The sequence below is a fragment of the Bufo bufo genome, chromosome 4 (assembly GCF_905171765.1).
Source record: "Bufo bufo chromosome 4, aBufBuf1.1, whole genome shotgun sequence".
NCBI classification, from domain to species: Eukaryota; Metazoa; Chordata; class Amphibia; order Anura; family Bufonidae; genus Bufo; species Bufo bufo.
In genome coordinates this window covers 125,637,626-125,660,757 of record NC_053392.1, presented here as the reverse complement: position 1 = coordinate 125,660,757, position 23,132 = coordinate 125,637,626, and the positions used below count along the sequence as shown (strand labels likewise).

Genomic DNA, 23,132 nt, shown 5'->3' with positions numbered 1-23,132 from the left:
TCATTGGTGGCCAGTGTGGCCCCCCCTCCCTCCCCAGTATTAAATTCATTGGTGGCCAGTGCGGGCCCCCCTCCCTCCCCAGTATTAAATTCATTGGTGGCCAGTGCGGGCCCCCTCCCTCCCTCCCCAGTATTAAATTCATTGGTGGCCAGTGCGGCCTCCCATCTCCCCCCCCCCTAATTAAAATCACCCCCCCATCATTGGTGGCAGCGGAGAGTTCCGATCGGTGTCCCAGTTTAATCGCTGGGGCTCCTATCGGTTACCATGGCAGGGTGTCGGCGGTGCCATCGGGTCCCCATGCGGCTGTGGGGGGGACCCAATGGCATGGAAGGCAGCGCGATGTCTAAGGATAGCATCGCGCTGCCTTCCGGTGACGAGCCTGTGAGATCCAGCCCCCTGGATCTCACAGGCAGGAAGCTGTATGAGTAATACACACAGTATTACTCATACAGCCAATGCATTCCAATACAGAAGTGTTGGAATGCATTGTAAAGGAATATACCCCCAAAAAAATTTAAGTTTCAAGTAAAAATAAACAAAAACGTAATTTTCCCCAAATAAAGTAAAAAAAAATTGGTTAAAAATAGGGGGGGAATATATATGTTTTAGGTATCACCATGTCCGTATCGACCGGCTCTATAAACATATCACATGACCTAACCCCTCAGATGAACACCGTAAAAAAAAAAAAAAAAAAACTGTGCTAAATAAACCATTTTTTGTCACCTTATATCACAAAAAGTACAACAGCAAGCGATCAAAAAGGCGTTTGCCCACCAAAATAGTACCAATCTAACCATCACCTCATCCCGCAAAAAATGAGCCCCTACCTGAGACAATCGCCCAAAAAATAAAAAAACTATGGCTCAGAATATGGAGACACTAAAACATCATTTTTTTGGTTTGAAAAAAGCTTATAGTGTAAAACTTCTATAAATAAAAAAAAGTATACATATTTGGTATCGCCGCGTTCATATCGACTGGCTCTATAAAAATATCACATGACCTAACCCCTCAGATGAACACCGTAAAAAAAAAAAATGCTAAATAAACCATTTTTTGTCACCTTACATCAAAAAAAGTGTAATAGCAAGCGATCAAAAAGTCACACGCACCCCAAAATAGTGCCAATTAAACCATCATCTCATCCCGCAAAAATCATACCCTACCCAAGGTAATCTCCCAAAAACTGAAAAAATTATGGCTCTCAGACTATGGAAACACTAAAACATGACTTTTTTTGTTTCAAAAATGAAATCATTGTGTAAAACTTACATAAATAAAAAAAAAGTATACATATTAGGTATTGCCGCGTCCGTATCGACCGGCTCTATAAAAATATCACATGACCTAACCCCTCAGATGAACACAGTAAAAAATTTAAAATAAAAACTGTGCTAAATAAACCATTTTTTGTCACCTTACATCACAAAAAGTGTAATAGCAAGCGATCAAAAAGTCACACACACCCCAAAATAGTGCCAATAAAACCGTCATCTCATCCCGCAAAAATCATACCCTACCCAAGGTAATCGCCCAAAAACTGAAAAAAGTATGGCTCTCAGACTATGGAAACACTAAAACATGATTTTTTTTGCTTCAAAAATGAAATCATTGCGTACAACTTACATAAATAAAAAAAAGTATACATATTAGGTATCACCGTGTCCGTATCGACCGGCTCTATAAAAATACCACGTGACCTAACCCCTCAGATGAATGTTGTAAATAACAAAAAATAAAAACGGTGCCAAAACAGCTCTTTCTTGTTATCTTGCCTCACAAAAATTGTAATATAGAGCAACCAAAAATCATATGTACCCTAAACTAGTACCAACAATACTGCCACCCTATCCCATAGTTTCTAAAATGGGGCCACTTTTTTGGAGTTTCTACTCTGGGGGTGCATCAGGGGGGCTTCAAATGGGACATGGTGTCAAAAAAAACAGTCCAGCAAAATCTGCCTTCCAAAAACCGTATGGCATTCCTTTCCTTCTGCGCCCTGCCGTGTGCCCGTATAGCTGTTTACGACCACATATGGGGTGTTTCTGTAAACTACAGAATCAGGGCCATAAATATTGAGTTTTGTTTGGCTGTTAACCCTTGCTTTGTTACTGGGAAAAATGGATTAAAATGGAAAATTTGCCAAAAAATTTAAATTCTGAAATTTCATCTCCATTTGCCAATAACTCTTGTGGAACACCTAAAGGGTTAACAACGTTTGTAAAATCTGTTTTGAATACCTTGAGGGGTGTAGTTTCTTAGATGGGGTCACTTTATGGAGTTTCTACTCTAGGGTTGCATCAGGGGGGCTTCAAATGGGACATGGTGTCAAAAAAAAATTAGTCCAGCAAAACCTGCCTTCCAAAAACCGTATGGCATTCCTTTCATTCTGCGCCCTGCCGTGTGCCCGTACAGTAGTTTACGACCACATATGGGGTGTTTCTGTAAACTACTGAATCAGGGCCATAAATATTGAGTTGGTTTGGCTGTTAACTCTTGCTTTGTAACTGGAAAAAAATTATTAAAATGGAAAATCTGCCAAAAAAGTGAAATTTTTAAATTGTATCTCTATTTTCCATTAATTCTTGTGGAACACCTAAAGGATTAACGACGTTTGTAAAATCAGTTTTGAATACCTTGAGGGGTGTAGTTTCTTAGATGTGGTCACTTTTATGGAGTTTCTACTCTAGGGGTGCATAGGGGGGCTTCAAATGGGACATGGGTGTCAAAAAAAACAGTCCAGCAAAACCTGCCTTCCAAAAACCATATGGCATTCCTTTCCTTCTGCACCCTGCCGTGTGCCCGTACAGCGGTTTACGACCACATATGGGGTGTTTCTGTAAACTACAGAATCAGGGCCATAAATATTGAGTTTGGTTTGGCTGTTAACCCTTGCTTTGTAACTGGAAAAAAATTATTAAAATGGCAAATCTGCCAAAAAAGTGAAATTTGGAAATTGTATCTCTATTTTCCATTAATTCTTGTGGAACACCTAAAGGGTTAACAAAGTTTGTAAAATCAGTTTTGAATACCTTGAGGGGTTTAGTTTATAGAATGGGGTCATTTTTGGGTGGTTTCTATTATGTAAGCCTCGCAAAGTGACTTCAGACCTGAACTGGTCCCTAAAAATTGTGTTTTTGAAAATTTCTGAAAAATTTCAAGATTTGCTTCTAAACTTCTAAGCCTTGTAACATCCCCAAAAAATAAAATATAATTTCCAAAATGATCCAAACATGAAGTAGACATATGGGGAATGTAAAGTAATAACTATTTTTGGAGGTATTACTATGTATTATAGAAGTAGAGAAATTGAAACTTGGAAATTTGAGTTATTGAAGTTATGAGCACTTAAAGTGACACTGGTCAGATTTGCAAAAAATGGCCAAGTCCTTAAGGTGAAATAGGGCTGAGTCCTTAAGGGGTTAAACCAGGCACCCCCTGCCCTGAAGAGGGGAGGGTGTCTTGTTCACAGGACAAGGTCAGAAATTGATGAAAACACCTCTAAAATGGTTCAGGAACAGCATGGGGAGGATGTCTGGATGCATCTTGGACTCCCAGGTCGCTGCTGGGAATGATGCTTTCCAAGTAGTACGCCACTTTTACAGACTGACAATAATACGCACAAAACCGAAGATAAATCAATTTTAGAGGAAAGATTGTTAGGAAACATTCTTTCCTGTATATTTACTTGTATATAAAGTGAAAGCGCTGCCAAAAATTACAAGGAAGAGGCACTCCAATACAACCTGTATATGACATAAAGGAGGGCCTCATTCACATTGTTGTACAATTGTTCAGATAGTGGGACTCCTACACTCATAAGTGAAAGGACTGTCAAAAATTACAAGGAGCCGGCACTCCAATACACCCTTTATTACACATGAAGGAGAGCATCATACACAGCCTTGAAAAATTATGATTGATGGCCTGCTGGTGACCCTCAAAAACATTAGGAGCAAGGGAGTTTGCTGCTGATCTGACCATCTAACACATTAGGGGTGAGGGTCTGCTGCTGAGCTGACCCTCTAAAACATTAGGGGCGAGGGCCTGCTGCTGATCTGAAGATCTAAAACATTAGGGGTGAGGGTCTGCTGCTGCTGATCTGACCCTCTAAAACATTAGGGGCGAGTGCCTACTGCTGATCTGACCATCTAAAACATTATGGACGAGGGCCTGCTGCTGATCTGACCATCTAAAACATTAGGGGTGAGGGTTTGCGGCTGTGTTGACCCTCTAAAACATTAGGAGCAAGGGCAGCCTAATAAGCATGTTGATATGATGGAGAAGGAGAAGGAGGTCGAGAAAAGGAAGATTTAACCATATATCCTTTTTTGTGGTGGAAGAGGTGCATGGGAATACAGTGACTCCTAAACTCATAAAGCCTATGCACTAAGTAAAAGGACTGCTGCTGATCTAACTATCTAAAACATTAGGGGTCAGGGTCTGCTGCTGAGCTGACCCTCTAAAACATTAGGGGCGAGGGCCCCATAAAAGCCACATTTAAAGTGCTTTTATGTTCAGCCGCTTTCCTCTGGTGGAGTAGAGAAGTCATGAGCAATCCAGGCCTTGTTCATTTTGATAAGAGTCAACCTGTCAGCATTTTCAATTGACTGGCGGATGCGCTTATCAGTTATTATGCCCCCAGCAGCACTAAATACACGCTCTGACAAAACGCTGGCGGCAGGGCAGGCTGGCACCTGCAAGCCAATTCGTGCCACGTGTCCAGCTTGGACACCCAGTAATTGTAAGGCACAGAGGAATCACTGAGGACGCTGACACGGTCTTCTACGTACTCCTTCACCATCTTCCAAAACTTTTCCCTCCTTGTGACACTAGGCCACGCATCAGAATGAGGGTGCTGGCGGGGTGTCTGAAACTGTCCCAAACCTTGGAGAGTGTTGCCCTGCCTCTGTTGGAACTGCTGTGTGTTCCCCTCATCTCCCTTCCTCGGTTGCCCAAGGAACTACGTACTCTGCAGCCAGCGTTGTCAGCTGGAAATTTTTGGATCAATTTTTCCACAAGGACCTTCTGGTATTGCACAATTTTGCTAGTCCTCTCCACCACAGGAATGAGAGATGAGAAGTTTGTAGCGGGGGTCGAGAAGGATGAACAACTAGTAATCGGTGTTGGCCAAAATGCGTAGAACGCGAGGATTACGGGAAAGGCAGCATAACATAAAGTCAGCCATGTGTGCCAGAGTCCCAACAGACAAGACTTCACTGTCCTCATCAGGAGGATGAGTCTCAATCTCCTCATCCTCTTCCTCCTCTTTAGCCCATCCAGGCTGAACAGATGGAATAAACCTGCTATGGGTACTACCCTCTGTAGAGGTGCAACCATCTCCTCCTCCTCATCATCATCATCCAATTTGCGCTGAGAAGACGAACTGAGGGTGGTGTGGCTATCACCCTGTGTACTGTCTTCACCCATTTCCACCTCTTCCACATGCAAAATGTCCGCCTTCATTGTGAGCAGGGAGCGTTTCAGTAGACACAGAAGTGGGATGATTACGCTGATAATAGTGGCATCGCCGCTCACCATCTGTGTTGATTGCTCAAAATTGCATAAAACCTCACAGAGGTCAGACATCCAAGCTCACTCCTTGCTTGTGAAGAGCGGAAGCTGACTGGAAAGGCGACGACCATGTTGCAGCTGGTATTCCACTACTGCCCTCTGCTGCTCACAAAGCTTGGCCAATATGTGTCAGTCGTTAAGTGGACCTTCCCAATAACTGCGTTGGTCAGAGCACGGGTGATGTTACGGGAGACATGCTGGTGGGGACGGCACACCGGGAAAAATAGTGGCGGCTGGGGACTGAGTAACGAGGGACGGCCGCTGCCATCAGGCTGCAGAAAGCCTCAGTGTCCACAAGCCTAAATGGCAACATTTCCAGGGCCAGCAATTTGGAAAGGTGCACACTTAGTGCTATTGCCTGTGGGTGGGTGGCTGGGTATTTGCGCTTTCGTTCAAAGGCCTGGGGTATGGACATCTGTACTCTGCGCTGGGACACAGAAGTGGATGTTCTAGTTGATGGTGCTTGCGAAGGTCCAGGTGCAGGGCGGGAGGCATCCGGGCCTACGTCTTGGACAGGGGTTTGGCCAGCACGTAACACAGGGGAAGAGGAGGCAATGGTGTGACCCGCAGACACTGATTGTGGACCCAGGCATTCGGACCACCTTTTAGGGTACTTTGATGCCATGTGGCGGATCATGTAGGTAGTGGTGAGGTTGCTAGTGTTCACGCCCATTCTCATTTTGGTACGGCACAGGTGGCAAATGACAATTCTTTTATCGTTCGCACTTTCCTCAAAAAAGCGCCAGACTGTGGAACACCTACCCCTCGGCAAGGAAGATTGCCGCAAGGGGATGCTCCGGGGAACAGTTGCGGGCCTGTTTGGTGTGGCCCGCCTTCTCCCTTTTGCCACCCCACTGCCTCTTCCAGCCTATTGCGGTGCTGCGGATTCCTCCCCATCTGTACTGCTGCCCTCGTTCGGCTTGCCACCTTCCCAGGTTGGTTAGGTGATTTCATCGTCCACCACCTCCTCTTCCACTTCCTCACTCTGGTCATCCTCCTGACTTGTTGACCTAACAAGAACCTCACTTATTGACAACTGTGTCTCATCATCATCATCAACTTTTGAGACACTAATTGCCGCTGACTTATTGGCAACTGTGTCTCATCATCATCCACTTTGTAAAACACTAATTCCCAATGGTGGTAATAGTGGCACCTATATTCACAGCATTGGCGGTGAGGGCAGCTGTCACGCTTCGATGTGGGAGGGAAACACCACACCGAGCATAGGAGGGAAGGGGGGAACAGGGAGTCAGGCCTGAGAACTATTGAAGGAAAATGGACACCTCCTTGTGAAAACCCTAACTAAAATCCTGACTGACTATCAGCATGAACAGACCCCAAGGGTCCTATCAAGCCCTTTAGGACCCTGGTACTAATGGCAGGGACAAGACTACCTCTTCCTCCAAAAAGAAAGGACGAACAGGAGTCTCCTTCAGGCCTAATACAAACAATAGGGAAACGCAACACACAGAACCCAAACAAAATACAAAAGGGAAAGGAAAGACTTAACTTCAAAGGAGCAATGGAATCACCAGGAACTCAGCCGATATCCAACCACAATCTATCCAACGGTCCAAACAGAAGCTATAAACCGCGCAGCATTGTGGGAGAAGCAACTATAAATAGAGAAGGTTAAATGACCATAATAGCCACACCTGGGGAAAGAAGGTGTGGCAAGCACCATAAACAACACAGACGTCATTTGATCCAAACGGAAAACATGTCAGATCAAACCACGTGTTGCCAGTCTCACCGATCTCCTTCCACCTGTTGCGGGAACGTCCGTGACAGTAGCAACAGTGACAGTTGGGGAAAAAGCAGAGCAGGGGAGGGGGGCCCAGGAGCCCACCATGATATCTCACAGTCTTATAAAAGCGGCAAAGAGGGTGAGGACTCTGGTGACGTGGGGGACGGAGCCAGAAAGAACTGGCTCCTCAAGCACTCTGGCCCGAATGACGACCTGTATTCTCTCTTGCTTACGCAGTAACAGGCTTGTTGACATCAAGAAGTCTGATGATTACTGGATAGCCATGCTTTTAGACCCTTACTACGAAGGCAGAAAGGGAGTAGAAATTGCGTTATTACCAGGAAACACTGTGTACGCAGCTTATCACAGCTTACGGTGAGCAAACACCTGCCACCAGTATGTCTGAAAGAGAGGTTCCTCTCCTCTCCCGCAGAGTTAATTCCCTCACACCGCAATGAGCAGCAGAAGCCAAAGCAGTAGCAGCATCCATTTCAGTCTCCTCTACATGATGGAGCAGTTTTTCCATGCGCCGTGCCAGGCTGAGGACAGTCAGCAAGCAACAGCTCCTGCATCAAAGCCCAGGTTCAGACCTACCTAAACTCTGGACAGTCTCTTGTGCATACCGTGTTCCCTGACCCCATGGATTTCTGGGCAGGCAGACTGAAACAGAGACCAGAACTGGCACAACATGCTCTCTTTCTTGCCCAGCCTCTAGTGTCATTTCGCAGATGGCTTTCAGCGCTGCAGTGGGTGTGGTGACACTCAAATGGACCAAGTGTCCATAACATCGTTTTTGTCAAAATGAACCAAAGCTGGATTGGGGAGGATTTTCACACTCCTCTGGCTGAGGCCAATTAATAGATCTGGCCTTGCTGGTGGTGCCACATTTTGCCACTGTTGTTGCCTGCCTGTCTCCGTCATGCCATCCCTGCCATCATGCCACTTGTGTTGCCTGACAACTATTATGTTCTGTACGGCTGCTGCCATTATGCCACTGCTGCGATGTGCCAACCATCATGTTCTGTACTGCTGCATCAGGTTTGCTCCTACCTCCATCATGCCACCATCACCATAATGCCACTGTTGCGGCCTGCTGACCATCATCTTCCGTGAGGCTGCTGCTGCCTCCATCATGCCATCGCCACCATCATGCGACTGCTGAGACCTGCCAAACATCATGCTTTATATGGCTACTGCTGCTGCCTCCATCATGCCACTGCTGCCATCATGCCACCATTGTGACCTGCCAACGATCATGTTCTCTACGACTGCTGCTGCCGCTTCCATCATGCCACTGCCACCACCATATCACTGCTGTGGCCTGCCGACCATCACCTTCATGAAGCGTCTGCTGGTTCCATCATGCCACTGCCGCCATCATGAATCTACTGCGACCTCCCAACCATCATGTTCTGTACGGCTGCTGCTGCCTCCATCATGCCACCGCCGTCATCATGCCACTACTGCAACCCGCCAACATCATGCTGCTGCTGCATCCGGAAAGAAAAAAATTCATAAAAAATAAATGAAAATAGATGTTTTCCTAAAAAGTATGAGTCCTAGGAGGCTAGAGGGGGTTTTATACCAAATGTCAGGACAATTGGAGCAACTTTGGTTTGGCCCGAATCGATAAGGGTTTGAGCTGAACTTTTTTTAAAATTTGGCGAACCTGAACTGAACCGAATCTCGAGTGGTTCGTTCATCTCTAGAGCATTGCCTGTAAAACTCTCTACTCTAGCTAGATCTCTTCAATGATAATTAAGGAGCATCTGTCAGCAGATTTGTACCTATGACACCGGCTAGCTGTCAGCAGATTTGTACCTATGACACTGGTTGACCTGTTACATGTGCGCTTGGCAGCTGAAGGCATCTGTGTTGGTCCCATGTTCATATGTGCCTGCATTGCTGACAAAAATGGTGCTTTAATATATGCAAATGAGCCTCTAGGAGCAATGGGGGCATTGCTGTTACTCCTAGAGACTCTGCTCTCTCTGCAACTGCCATGCCCCCTGCACTTTGATTGACAAGGCCAGGTGGGATGACGTTTTCACTGCCTAGCCATGTCAATCAAAGTGCAGAGGGCACGACAGTTGCAGAGAGAATGGAGCATCTATGTGTAATGGCAACACCCCTGTTGCTCATAGAGGCTCTTTGTAATGTATTAAAACATCAAATTTCTCAGTAATGTGGGCACATCTGAACATTAGTGATGAACGAACATTGGCCGGGACGGTTCGCGAACGCGAATGCGCGTTCGCGCTCAAATGTTCACGAACTGTGTGTTCGCAGCGGGCCCAATAGACTTGAATGGCTGGTGAACCTGAAAAAACTTCAGGTCATATTTGCAGCCACCAAATAATTACTAGTGCACAAATAGTCCCACAACATGGACAGTGACATACCAGATGTATTATTCGAATTTGCGATCTCCATTCATTATTTTTTTCAATGCGAAATATCGGCAATGTCATTTTAGCGTATGCGCATGCGCAAAATAGGCATGGCCTACTACAGCAACTGGTTTCCACCAGACCGAAGTTGGATGCGATCAGAAAAGATGGTCGGCAACAATTTTCACAACGTTGAGGAAGAACTTCTGATCACTGTAAGTAATTTGACATTAAAGCAGTGTATTTGATTACATTTCACATGCATGTTAGAACAATCGCTGTATATGCAGATCGAGTGTTAAAAAAAAAGCACCATTGCGAAAATCCCTAATGATGCGATTTTTTTTTCGCGGTATACACAACTTCACATTTTATAAGGTCTCATGAGATATTAGTGGTTGGTGCACTAACTATTGTTGTGAGAACTTGTGACATCACAGCACTATGTCTGCAGCATGTATGTATGGACAGCAGGGAAATATCTCTCACGTGCACATTGCACATCCATTTTCCTGCCACACACTATATACCACACACTATATACCCACCCACACACAGTCTATAGATTAGAGTTTGTGTCCTGTTGGTCAGGAGAAGCTTTCTTTGTCTGACCGCCAGTATTTTCTGGTTCATTAAGGGTACTTTCACACTAGCGGCAGGACGGATCCGACAGGATGTTCACCCTGTTGGATCCGTCCTGCCGCTATTTCGCCGTGCCGCCGGACCGCCGCTCCATCCCCTTTGACTATAATGGGGACGTGGGCGGAGCTCCGGCGCAGCACGGCAGTTAGCGGTGAGAGGCCACCGGACTAAAAAGTCGGACATGCAGTACTTTTAGTCCAGCGGCCTTTTGCCGTGCACTGCCATGCTGCTCCGGAGCTCCGACCCCGTCCCCATTATAGTCCCCATTTGGTCGCTTCATTATCTACAAAAAATTAAATAAAAAGTGATCAAAGTCATACACACCCCAGAATGGTATCAACGAAAAGTTCCGGCTGCCCTGCAAAAAATGAGCCCCCATACAGCTCCATACACATAATTCCAATGAAGTTATAGGTGTCAAAATATGGCAACAAAAAAATAAAACAGATTTTTTTTCCCACTTTTTAATTTTTTTATCACTATCAAAACTCAAGAAAAACTATACATATAAGGTATCGCCAGATTGTTACTGACTTGTAGAATAAAAGTAACTGGTCCGTTTTATAGTACATCAAACGTCATAAATAAAAAGCCCTTAAAACTGTGGTGGAATTGCATTTTTTTTGCAATTTCACCCCATTTGGAATTTTTTTCCCGCTTCACCCCATTTGGAATTTTTTATCCTAACAGTAATTAAGAAAATGCAGGGGAAAATAAAAAAGCTGCAGCAGGAGCACCAAAAATCAACAAAGGAGCTCCGGGAGCAGCAGGAGCTGAAAATGAAGGAGCTGCAGCGCAAGATGCGGGCGCAGCGCATGACATTTCTGCACAAGGTGCAAAAGTTGGAGGAGCAGAACCGCACTGGGATGCAGGAGGTTCTAGACCTGCCGGACCAACTTAAAAAATTGCCATAAAGACATGTTATTTTTGTTAAATTGTTCATAAATAGTTTTTTCATTTCTAACGTGTGCTTTCATTTTTTAAATATTGCTATGTTTTGGTGTAATTCTAAATGATAAGGTTACAGTAAGGCCCCTTTAGTCCAGGGCAAACTCATCAGGATCAGGACAGATAGCAGCAGCAGTAGGTAAAGGTAATTGTTGAGTATAAGGCCTACATATAACTCCACAAAACTCAGGAACAGACAGCAGCTGGTTCTTAGCAGCAATGTGTTCCCAGGAATGGTCCACTACCAGATCAGGGCAACACCTAAAATAAACTTAAACACCTCAGGCAGCAGCAGGTAAATGGTAATGCTGTAGTATAAGGCCGACACATAACAGCAGGTAAATGGAGGTACATTAGGCGGAGGTATATTAGGTGGTCACAGGATAAAAATGTAACTGTCGGCCAGTACAGGCCCCAAAAATTAGCCAATAGGCATTCACTTGACAGCACACAACAGCGGTAACGCAGCAAAACCGCAAACAAATGCTGCACTACCTAAATGCATTATATAGAATGTATATTATTGGTATATAACACCGCTGCTTCTATCAATTTTTTTTGGGGGGGGGCAACTGGTAAATCACACCAGTAGAAATTATTTGTTCCAATAGCGTTTGGCACTCTGTGTGGCTGCGGTATTGCAACAGAACCTCACACAACTGCTGCACAATACAAATGCACTATAATATACTTTCTATGTTAGAAAGTATGTTATAAGTATATTACACCCCTCAGTATGTCCCACCTATCAATAGTACACCTATAACAGTCCTTAAAAGGACTTTTGTGGCCCTATTAGCTAGCGATTTGTGTCCCTAACAGTCTGTCCCTGCTCCTCACAGCAACCTCTCCCTACACTGGCAAAAGACTGAATGTAAAATGGCGGCCAGATCAGGTCTATTTATAAGGTAGGGGGTATGTCCATGTGCTGAAACGTCTCAATTGGCTGTCCTGTACCACCTGATGGATGTGTCATGGGTCAAAGATCTTCACAATGTAAAAGAATATGGCGGGCGCGAATATCGCCATATGTTCGCATGTTCGGCGAATAGCGAACGCGCAAAGTTCACCGCGAACTGCAAGGCCATCTCTACTGAACATGGAACCAACACAGATGCCTTCAGCTGCCAAGCGCACATGTAACAGGTCAGCCAGTTTCATAGGTGCAAATCTGCTGACAGATGCACTTTAATACCTTCTAAGAGACATTTCACCCCGGAATCCAGTCATCTCAGCCAGCCAGAACATTACTCTGTACTGATGAGGAGAATAGCCTCTGAATGCGGGCTGTGTACAGATGGGTGTCTATGACTTGGCTGATATCACATTTCTAAGGTCTATAATGGGTTGGACTTATGTGGTAGTTACCCATAGATAGAACTGAAGAGACAGCTTTCTTCCTCTTTGAGGTGAGAGAATTTACATGTTGTAATAATTAACGGACACAATTCCCTGGTCTTCTCCATGCATCAGAGACACAGCTACAGGTTAGAATCCTCATCATATTGCAAGTTATCTCTGATTCTTCTGTTTCTTTCCAGATTTGCATTTTTTTTCTGTTTCTGATGATCTCTCGTCTGTTTCCTGACAATTTCTCTCACGTAGTTCAAGCTTGAATCAAACCAATGATACACATGTAGCTGTGCTAAGGGATTGTTCACATCACCCATAGTTATTTCTGTTGTTCTGCTCTATCATAGGGGCAGAACAATGAAAAAAAATGGGAGCGCCAGTGTCACAGACCCAGAGTATGGGAGTGGTAGTGGCTCTGGCTGAATCAGTTATTCACAGTAGCAGTCCTCACACTTAGACCCCTTTCACACGAGCGAGAATTCCACACGGGTGCAATGCGTGACGTGAACGCATTGCACCCGCGCTGAATCCGGACCCATTCATTTCAATGGGGCTGTGTAGATGAGCGTTGTTTTTCACGCATCACTTCTGCGTTGCGTGAAAATCGCAGCATGTTCTATATTCTGCGTTGTTCACACAACGCAGGTCCCATAGAAGTAAATGGGGCTGCGTGAAAATCGTATTGCATCCGCAAGTGCAAATAATAGCATTCTTTAATACAAAATGCTAACTAAAATGTCCCTTGAGGGTTAAATAATAATTAAAAAGTTACTCACCTCATCCACTTGATCAAGCAGCCGTTATCGTCCTCTTTCTTCTTCTTGCAGGACCTGCAAAAGGACCTGCGTTGACATCATCGCACTCACCACGTGGTGAGCGCGGTAACGTCAGCGCAGGTCCTGCTGAATCCTTCTATGTTCATTCAGCAGGACCTGCGATGACATCACCACAGGTCCTTTTGCAGGTCCTGCAAGAAGAGGAAAGAAGATGATAATGGCTGCACGATCAAGTGGATGAGGTGAGTAATTTTTTTATTATTTTTTAACCCTCAAGAGACATTTTACTTAGCATTCTGTATGAAAGAATGCTATTATTTTTCATTACAACCATGTTATAATGGAAAATAATAAAATCTTCAGAACACCGAACCCAAACCCGAACTTCAGTGAAGAAGTCCGGATTCGGGTCTGGGTACCACATTCAGTTTTTTATCATGCGCGTGCAAAACGCATTAAAACACTTTGCACTCGAGGGGAAAAAACTGAACACCGGAACACAAAACTGACTGAAATTGAGTGCCTACTCGCGCGGGTTTGCCGCAATGCACCGGCAACGCATCCGGAAAAATCTGTGACACTAGTGTGAAAGAGGCCTTAGGACTCATGGACACATGGCCAGTATCCATGTTTTGTGGAACAAAAACGGCTATGGTCGTGTGCATGAGCCCTTAATGCTCCCTAGGGCAGGGCATTGACAGGAGGGCACACCCTGATATTGAGGCTTCAGTGTCGGATTCTTTGTGACTGGCACGTCACAGTCAATACACGTCACGTTACATCTCCTTTGAAAAAAAAAATTTTATGCAATGTTTCAGTGGAAAATCATGATCAACAGGCAGCACAACACATATCGCCAGGTAGCCCCAACATTGGCATTACCCAGAACCAGAGTTTAGGGCTGCTTCAACTAATCAGCAATGTCGACATTTTTGAGCAATGATGTTTTAGCTGATGCTCCATCCAAATGTTCATTTTTAGCTGAATTCCAGCCACAATTGTGAAACATTGTCCCCCAAGTTTCTTAATGAATGCTGTATAGAGGGAGAGTTGATTTTATCTCATGACAGAACGATACAGGAACAGGAAGCTTTGTGGTATCAACTGATCTACGTGTTTTATGACCGCACATCAGCTCACACAACAGGCAAGTGTTTTTAAGTTGATTCGTGGTAAGTTGTAATAAATTGTGCACATTAAAATAGAAAAAAGCTCCTTCACATACAAATTTGCTCTTGCGCTAAAAAAAAGACTTGTTTACAAAAAAGGCCAGAGACACAAAACTACCAAAAAAGACCTCTCAGCTAACATCTGGAGCTGGCGTTTTTTCACCAAAAACTGAATGTGCTAAAAAACTCCTTAAAAAAATGAAAAAAAGGCCCGAAAAAGGCAACCTAAAATATATATATGCAAATCCACTGTTAGGGTGCTGCATTTTGAGGGGCAAAAATAAAACTCCTCGAAATAGAACTGACATTTTTTGTAGGTTTTTTTGGGGGTTTTGAGGCATTTTGCCTATATAATGTGTTATCTCCTGCTTTTTTTCATACCGATATATGCATGGCTTGCATTTTTCAGTTTTTTGTTTTCCTTTTATAGGAAAGCATGTACCCTGCTGTAATGTTCCATACTCTATAAAGCAGTATAGGGAAAATACATTGGCGCAAAAAAAAACACCATTAAAAATGCCAACACACATTGCACATGTTTTTTTTTTTTTTTAAAGCTACAAAAAAAAAAAGAATGGATGTCTATGGGAGGAAAAATTGGGTGGATGAATGGTTATTCCAGATTATTAGCCCCGTCATTTATGAAGTATGCTACGCCTGTTTTAGGCAGAAAAAAAAGTCACAAACCTCCTTTTCGTTACTTTTTAACTCCCAGGAGACAGAGACAATGACAATATTCTGTGGCAAAGCATTTTTCGATATTTGTGCATAGTCAGGGAGCAGTTTTACTTGATAGGCACACGATGCCAGAGATGTGCTTAATTGATGACGAGGCGCATGCCTTGTCATAAATTAGGCTCAAGTTAGGACAGCACAGAGGGGAAAGAAAGAAAAAAGCTGGACTTTGTAAATGACCCCCATACATCCTAATCTTTAGCCATCTAGTATACAGCAGACTTGCCTCTCTGCAAATTTAAGAGCTGATCTCTGCAAAGGATAGTTTTGTAACACTTATTCAATTTTTACTCAGTCAGTCTATTCTCAAATGACTCAGACTGGGTAGCTTCTTATCTCTGTGGAAAACATGCTTCTATAAAGGGGTTCCCCCATGCTATGTAAAGGTAATTGAAACAATCTGCTTATGCTTATTTTATCTGCTGACAAGATCAGAATTGAGAATTGAGAGTCAATACAATCATGTAGATTGTAAGCCCTCACGGGCAGGGCCCTCTCTCCTTCTGTACCAGTTTGTAACTCGTCTTGTTTATGCTTACTGCAATTGTCTGTATTATGTATGTATACCCCTTTCCATATGTACAGCGCTATGGAATGAATGGCACTTTAATAATAATAATAATAATAATAATAATAATAAAAAGATCTATTACCAGGGGTGGATTGGCCATAGACCCTACAGGGAAATTTCCTGGTGGGCCAATGCCCAGGGGGCCACCCAAGCCCTCCTCTCTGCCACTGACTGTGAGAATCAGGTTCTCATGTACCTGGACAGCTCAGAAAAAACTGAAGGACAATAAATGGCAGCGGACTCCCTCTGTCTCCCAATGGCACCCTGCAAATGCAATCGCAGGGTGCCGATGTGTGTAAAGGCTGGCTGGGACCTGGTATAGGCCCCAAGCCTGCCTTGAGTGTTTTCCAGCAGATTGCACCTCTCTGGCGCAGCTTGCTGGTCAATGTCAGTATAGCACTAACATTAAAATGCAATGCACTATAGGGATAGTGCATTGTACACTGCTCAAAAAAATAAAGGGAACACTTAAACAACACAATGTAACTCCAAGTCAATCACACTTCTGTGAAATCAAACTGTCCACTTAGGAAGCAACACTGAGTGACAATCAATTTCACATGCTGTTGTGCAAATGGGATAGACAACAGGTGGAAATTATAGGCAATTAGCAAGACACCCCCAATAAAGGAGTGGTTCTGCAGGTGATGACCACAGACCACTTCTCAGTTCCTATGCTTCCTGGCTGATGTTTTGGTCACTTTTGAATGCTGGCGGTGCTTTCAATTTAGTGGTAGCATGAGACGGAGTCTACAACCCACACAAGTGGCTCAGGTATTGCAGCTTATCCAGGATGGCACATCAATGCGAGCTGTGGCAAGAAGGTTTGCTGTGTCTGTCAGCGTAGTGTCCAGAGCATGGAGGCACTACCAGGAGACAGGCCAGTACATCAGGAGACGTGGAGGAGGCCGTAGGAGGGCAACAACCCAGCAGCAGGACTGCTACCTCCACCTTTGTGCAAGGAGGAACAGCAGGAGCACTGCGAGAGCCCTGCAAAATGACCTCCAGCAGGCCACAAATGTGCATGTGTCTGCTCAAACGGTCAGAAACAGACTCCATGAGGGTGATATGAGGGCCCGACGTCCACAGGTGGGGGTTGTGCTTACAGCCCAACACCGTGCAGGACGTTTGGCATTTGCCAGAGAACACCAAGATTGGCAAATTCGCCACTGGCGACCTGTGCTCTTCACAGATGAAAGCAGGTTCACACTGAGCACATGTGACAGACGTGACAGAGTCTTGAGACTCCGCGGAGAACGTTCTGCTGCCTGCAACATCCTCCAGCATGACCGGTTTGGCATTGGGTCAGTAATGGTGTGGGGTGGCATTTCTTTGGAGGGCCGCACAGACCTCCATGTGCTCGCCAGAGGTAGCCTGACTGCCATTAGGTACCGAGATGAGATCCTCAGACCCCTTGTGAGACCATATGCTGGTGCGGTTGGCCCTGGGTTCCTCCTAATGCAAGACAATGCTAGACCTCATGTGGCTGGAGTGTGTCAGCAGTTCCTGCAAGACGAAGGCATTGATGCTATGGACTGGCCCGCCCGTTCCCCAGACCTGAATCCAATTGAGCACATCTGGGACATCATGTCTCGCTCTATCACCAACGTCACGTTGCACCACAGACTGTCCAGGAGTTGGCAGATGCTTTAGTCCAGGTCTGGGAGGAGATCCCTCAGGAGACCGTCCGCCACCTCATCAGGAGCATGCACAGGCATTGTAGGGAGGTCATACAGGCACGTGGAGGCCACACACACTACTGAGCCTCATTTTGACTTGTTTTAAGGACATTACATAAAAGTTGGATCAGCCTGTAGTGTGTTTTTCCACTTTAATTTTGAGTGTGACTCCAAATCCAGACCTCCATGGGTTGAAAAATTTGATTTCCATTTTTTTATTTTTGTGTGATTTTGTTGTCATCACATTCAACTATGTAAAGAACAAAGTATTTCAGAAGAATATTTAATTAATTCATATCTAGGATGTGTTATTTTTGTGTTCCCTTTATTTTTTTGAACAGTGTATTTTGAAAGCAATCAAAATCTTGTCTGTTATAGTCCCCTTGTAGGACTATTAAGTGGTAAAAAAAAATGTATGAAATAAAAATAATAAAAATTGTTTTTTTCCATTGAAAAAAATTGAAAAAGTAAAATCTTCCCCACATATTTGGTATCGCCACATCCGTAATGACTCGCATTACACAAATATCATGTAAATTATCCCCTACAGTAAACACTATTAAAAACAACAACAAAATAGCCAAATTGCTAATTTATTCTTAATCGCCACCGAATAAACTTAATAACAAGCAATCAAAAAGTGTAATATACCCCAAAATGAGACCAACGAAAACTACAAGTCATCCTGTAATAATCAAGCCTGTACTCAACTCCATAGAAATAAAAATAAAAAACATGGGTCTTGGGAAGTGGTGATGCAAAAAGGGGTTTTATTGAACATAAGTAGTAAAACGTAAAAAAAACCTATACCTATTTGGTATTGCTATAATTATACTGACCCAGAGAATAAAGATATTATGTTATTTATACCAAAAAATGAACGCCGTAAAATTTCTAAACTAAAAACTAATTGGCAGTATTGCTGTTTTTTTATCCCTCCCAGAAAAAGTTAATAAAAGTTAATCAGAAAGTTATGTGTACCCCAGAATTAAATGTTACAACTAAAAAACAAACTCTCATACAGTTACATAGACGTAAAAATAAAAATGTATAGCTCTTGGAAGCCGACGATGAAAAAAAGGAAGAAAAATGCTTGTCAGTAAGGCCCAAAACAGGCTGGTCACTAAGGGGTTAAGCATGTGAATGTACCCTGAATATCCATACCATACACATGATGATTTTAATAAATTTTTGCCTTAGATATAATCAAGGAAATCTACCACCTTTCTGCCTTCGTTGGTATATATTGGTAGATACACCAGTGGCTCTGGAAAGGCAGCTCATTGTTTTTTACTGGATGACCAGGAATTGGGTATAAAACAAATGAACAAGGTACTGCTGGGTCACTATAGCCCAAATAAAACCAGGCGCAAGCTGTACCCGCTAATGTACTGTGATTGTCCATATTGCCTCCTTTGCTGTCTTGATTCATTTTTCCATCACATTATCCAGGGGTTACCACAGTCCAGCATTGGTGGCTGTGCTTGAATATAGTACTATAGGAAAAAACACTGGCCTATGTGCACTCCCATGGTCCTGGCCACCAGAGAGGCCGCATCTTTTCCTAAAGTGTCTAAGCACAACCACCAATGCTGGATTGCAGAATCAAGTCAGCTAAGGAGGCAATATGGAAAATCAGAATACATTAGTAAGTTCCTTGCATTAACTTTCTCTACATGATAAATGCCAGGGGCGTAGCTATAGGGGGTGCAGAGGTAGCAGTCGTTACCGGGCCCAGGAGCCTGAGGGGGCCCTTGTGCCACATAAGATACCAGTATTATAGAAAGACACCAGTATTATAGAAAGTGCATGCTGGTCAAGTTATAGCTCTGGCTGGAGGGAAGGGGTTAGGTAAAAAATTTGGCATGGGAGGGTTGGGGGGGGTCTACTGTTTAAATTTTTTGCCGCAGGCAGCATGAAGGCTATGTACTTCCCTAGCCACAAAACACTGAGGGAAGGGGGGGCCCAAGCTGAACCCTTGGACCAGGGCCCATGAGCCTTTAGCTACGCCCCTGTAAATGCCAATTGTTGAAATGAGACAACCCCTTTGAAAATTCTGTGATTTATTATATGAGCTGCAATACCAAACACAACCTGTGAAAAGGTATGGAACTGTTTGTGAATGAAAGCTGCCAATTACTGGACAATCTCTTTGAAACCTCATTCACACGTATTTTGGTCAGTGTCTTCTATGAGTATTTGTAGGTCAAAACCTGCAGTGGAACATAAAGGAAAGTACAACGGAAAGATTTGCACTTTTTGTGTATTGTGGACCCACTCACAGTTATAATAAATAATGATGCAAAATACTAACCAAAATGTGTGAATGAAGCCTAATACAGGTTAGGCAGCCATAAACAGTCATTAGGTAGAGGGCTGAGTAGAAGCATGAGTATTGCATTCAATGTTATTCATAACCTTCTAGTGACTACATTATGTGGATAGACATACATTATTAGTAATTAACTATATATGTTTTGCAGGCTTTCCACAAAATGTCCAACTTTACTGATATTGAAAAGTCAGTTGAACTCTTTCAATTAATAGTTTACATCCCAACGTTCATCTTTGGCCTAATCTTTAACACAATAGCCCTCTGGATGCTCTTCTTCAGGATTAAGAAATGGATGGAAACAACAACGTATATGGCAACTTTAATCCTCTTCGATTCCTTGCTGTTAATTACCCTACCTTTTAAAATAAAAGCATATAATGTTGGGGAAAAGTGGACCCTTGGATCTGGTGTCTGCACATTCCTGGAGAGCCTATACTTTGTCAATATGTATGGTAGCATTTTCATATCAGTGTGTATCTGTATGGACCGTTACATTGCTATACAATTCCCCTTCTATTCTAAGGTATTGAGGTCTCCTAAGAAGGCAACCATAATATGCATCTTGGTTTGCATAACCGTGTGGGGATCATCTACTGGTTTTCTTCTTCGACTTAAGGACAATAACGAATCGCATTGTTTCTATGGGTTTTCAGATGCAACTTGGAGGAACATTTACCTAGTCATCATGCTTGAACTGGTGTTTCTCTTTAGTGCTGCCCTCTTGACATTTTGCACAGCACATATACTTCTTACATTCAAAAACAAAATTCAAAATGACCTTTATTGTACCTCAAGAGGACAAAAAAAGTCAACTAGGATCCTTTTGGTCAACTTACTAACTTTCTTATTCTCATTTGGACCCTTTCATTTGTCCCTGTTGCTGTACTTCTTGGTAAAAAATGGCCTCATATCAGAAGTTCATATAAGGCAGTTGCGTATATTTATCCAAGTCAGTCTTTGCATTGCCAACACTAACTGTTTTTTGGATGGTGTATGTTATTATTATGTTCTTAAAGAGTTCGTAAAGGCAAATAGGCAACCTGTGGAGACGAGGTAGCATTTATTCATCCTGTTTTTAGATTCTTTGCTGCCCATCAGAGAGGATATGATTGTAATAATTCCCATGATTACTTTTCAAGAGCATGACACGTGGAAGTGGTGGAAACAGTATGTCTGAGACTCAAGCCTACAGCGAGCAAGAACCATGTGTTAGGGATATTTTCCGGGACTAAAAATTTCACTCCTGGCATCCCACTAACTAGCTAAATACATTGATGCATTGCTCAGGTGAGTGCTGCAGCCTCTTCATTATTATTTACCACTGTTCCTTACATTTAGTTGCAGTTTTACCTGCTACTGGAGCTTCCTTCAGCTCGGACCTATTCAAGTAAATCGGACTGAGCTGCAAAATCAGGCAGAGCCGCAACAAAATATATAAAGCTGTGCTTGGTCAACATTGAAAAGTCTGTAGTGCTAGTCTAAGTGTCACAGCCACTTGAATCTGTTGATCAGTGGGGATGTCAGGAACCCCACTAAGCTGATATTGTTGGCCTATTCTAAAGATAAACCATCAACATTAACCCTTTCATGACCGGGCCCAAAAAAGGCCTGAATGTCCAGGCAACATTTTGTGATTTTGTGCACGTGGCGGTTTGGTGACCGTAGCTTTTTTATTTGTTTGAATACCAAAATAATTTTTGCGATTTAAAAATTTTTTTTACTTGACACTTAGGACTTTTTATTAGAATGTTTTTTTAGAGGTCTATTTTTTTCTTTTTTAGGTTTAATTTGGAAGAAAACTGCTAATTATTATTAAAAAGTAATTTTTTTAATTATAGCTTTTTATTTCTTAAATATTAAAACTTACACCAAAATTAATTATTGCAATGGGTTCCCTATTTTTTGACAATCGTTTTCATATGTAACATGTGTAGGTTTGAGAGAACGGGACAACTATGGTGAAGGTTTCTGTTAGCGACTGCATTTTTAATTTTTTAATTTTTTTTACTTTTTATTATTATTTTTTTAACTTATACTTTAATTTCTTTTTGGCACATAATATGTCCCTCAGGAGGTCATTAAAAGACCTCTGGAAGACACTTTTTTTTTTTTTACATTTTTTTCACTGTTTCTACTGTACCTGGGGCATCCACAGGAGTCCCAGTTACAGGGGAAAACAGCCCCCTGTGGGGGCATGACACACAGGCAAAGCTGATCAGGGTCTCCTTAGACCCTGCAGCTCTGTTCCTGCCCCTGCTCCAGAAACCCCCGGCGGTCACGTGACCGCCGGGACTAAAAGAGGAAGCGACTCTGCCACTTCCTGCTCCCTCCACCATGCACTCATTCAGAGCTCTCCTGCTGGCACAGGAGAAGGGAGAAGCGGTAATAAACCGCTCCTGTCTCCTCTAGGACCCTGCTGTGTCTGTCAGCCGGGACTAGGGTGGCCAGATGTCCGGTTTTATGCCGGACAGTCAGTTTTTTTGGTCAGACAGCAGCACTGCACTGTCAGAGTGTGAGCTGCAGCAACTGACTGAGGCTTCTCTCACCCCCAGTCAGTCACTAGAGCTGGCGGACATGGCTCCCTGCTCACCATCCCCTCAAAAATTTCTTCCCTCTCCTCCCCCCATTTCCCCCTGCCCGGCCGGCGATGGGGGCATGGCTTCACTCAGTCGGGGGTGTGGCTTCACTTATGCGGGCATGGCTTATCATTTGGGGGCGTGGCCGGTGATGTCCGGCTTTCTTGGGTGAAGCCGTGGCCACCCTAGTAGGGACCCAAACTGCTCCTGCTAGATTGGAGGAGCAGGAGATCAGCGCTGGTATTAAAGCTCTGTCTGCACATGTATATATGTGCTATCTGCACAGGGCATGTGCAGATAGGACGTATATACACAGTGGACAGTCGGGAAGGGGTTAAAGTCCAAGAAAGCTTAATTTTAAAGAGGTTCTCTTGGATTTTGATGGTCTATTCTAAGGATAGGTCATTGATATCAGATCAGCGGGGGTCCGACTCCTGACACCCCTGTTGATCAGCTGTATAAAGAGGTCATGGCACTCGGTGAGCACTTAGGCCTTGTAGGAAAGTGCAAGGGGCCATAATTGATGGAAGATATGTGTCACCGAGGTTCCTGGCCTCGGTGAGGTAAGAGCCGGTAATTTTAAGTGTCAGCGGCAGCTAGTGCTGACTGACACTATTGGTTATTTAGTGTG

General features: G+C 43.7%; 1 protein-coding gene across 1 annotated transcript; it reads left to right on the top strand.

Moving 5' to 3' along the window:
* The first annotated feature begins 12,707 nt into the window (after positions 1-12,707).
* Positions 12,708-21,600, top strand: LOC120999979 (G-protein coupled receptor 55-like). Its single transcript, XM_040431010.1, has 2 exons — positions 12,708-12,794; positions 20,074-21,600. The coding sequence occupies exon 2, from the start codon at positions 20,086-20,088 to the stop codon at positions 20,980-20,982; it is 897 nt and encodes a 298-aa protein (XP_040286944.1). The 5' UTR covers positions 12,708-12,794; positions 20,074-20,085; the 3' UTR covers positions 20,983-21,600.
* Positions 21,601-23,132: the final 1,532 nt, after the last annotated feature.

What these genes read in the sequence shown, in the direction of transcription:
- LOC120999979 (XM_040431010.1), top strand. Translation starts at nt 20,086, where the DNA reads ATGTCCAACTTTACTGATATTGAAAAGTCAGTTGAACTCTTTCAATTA.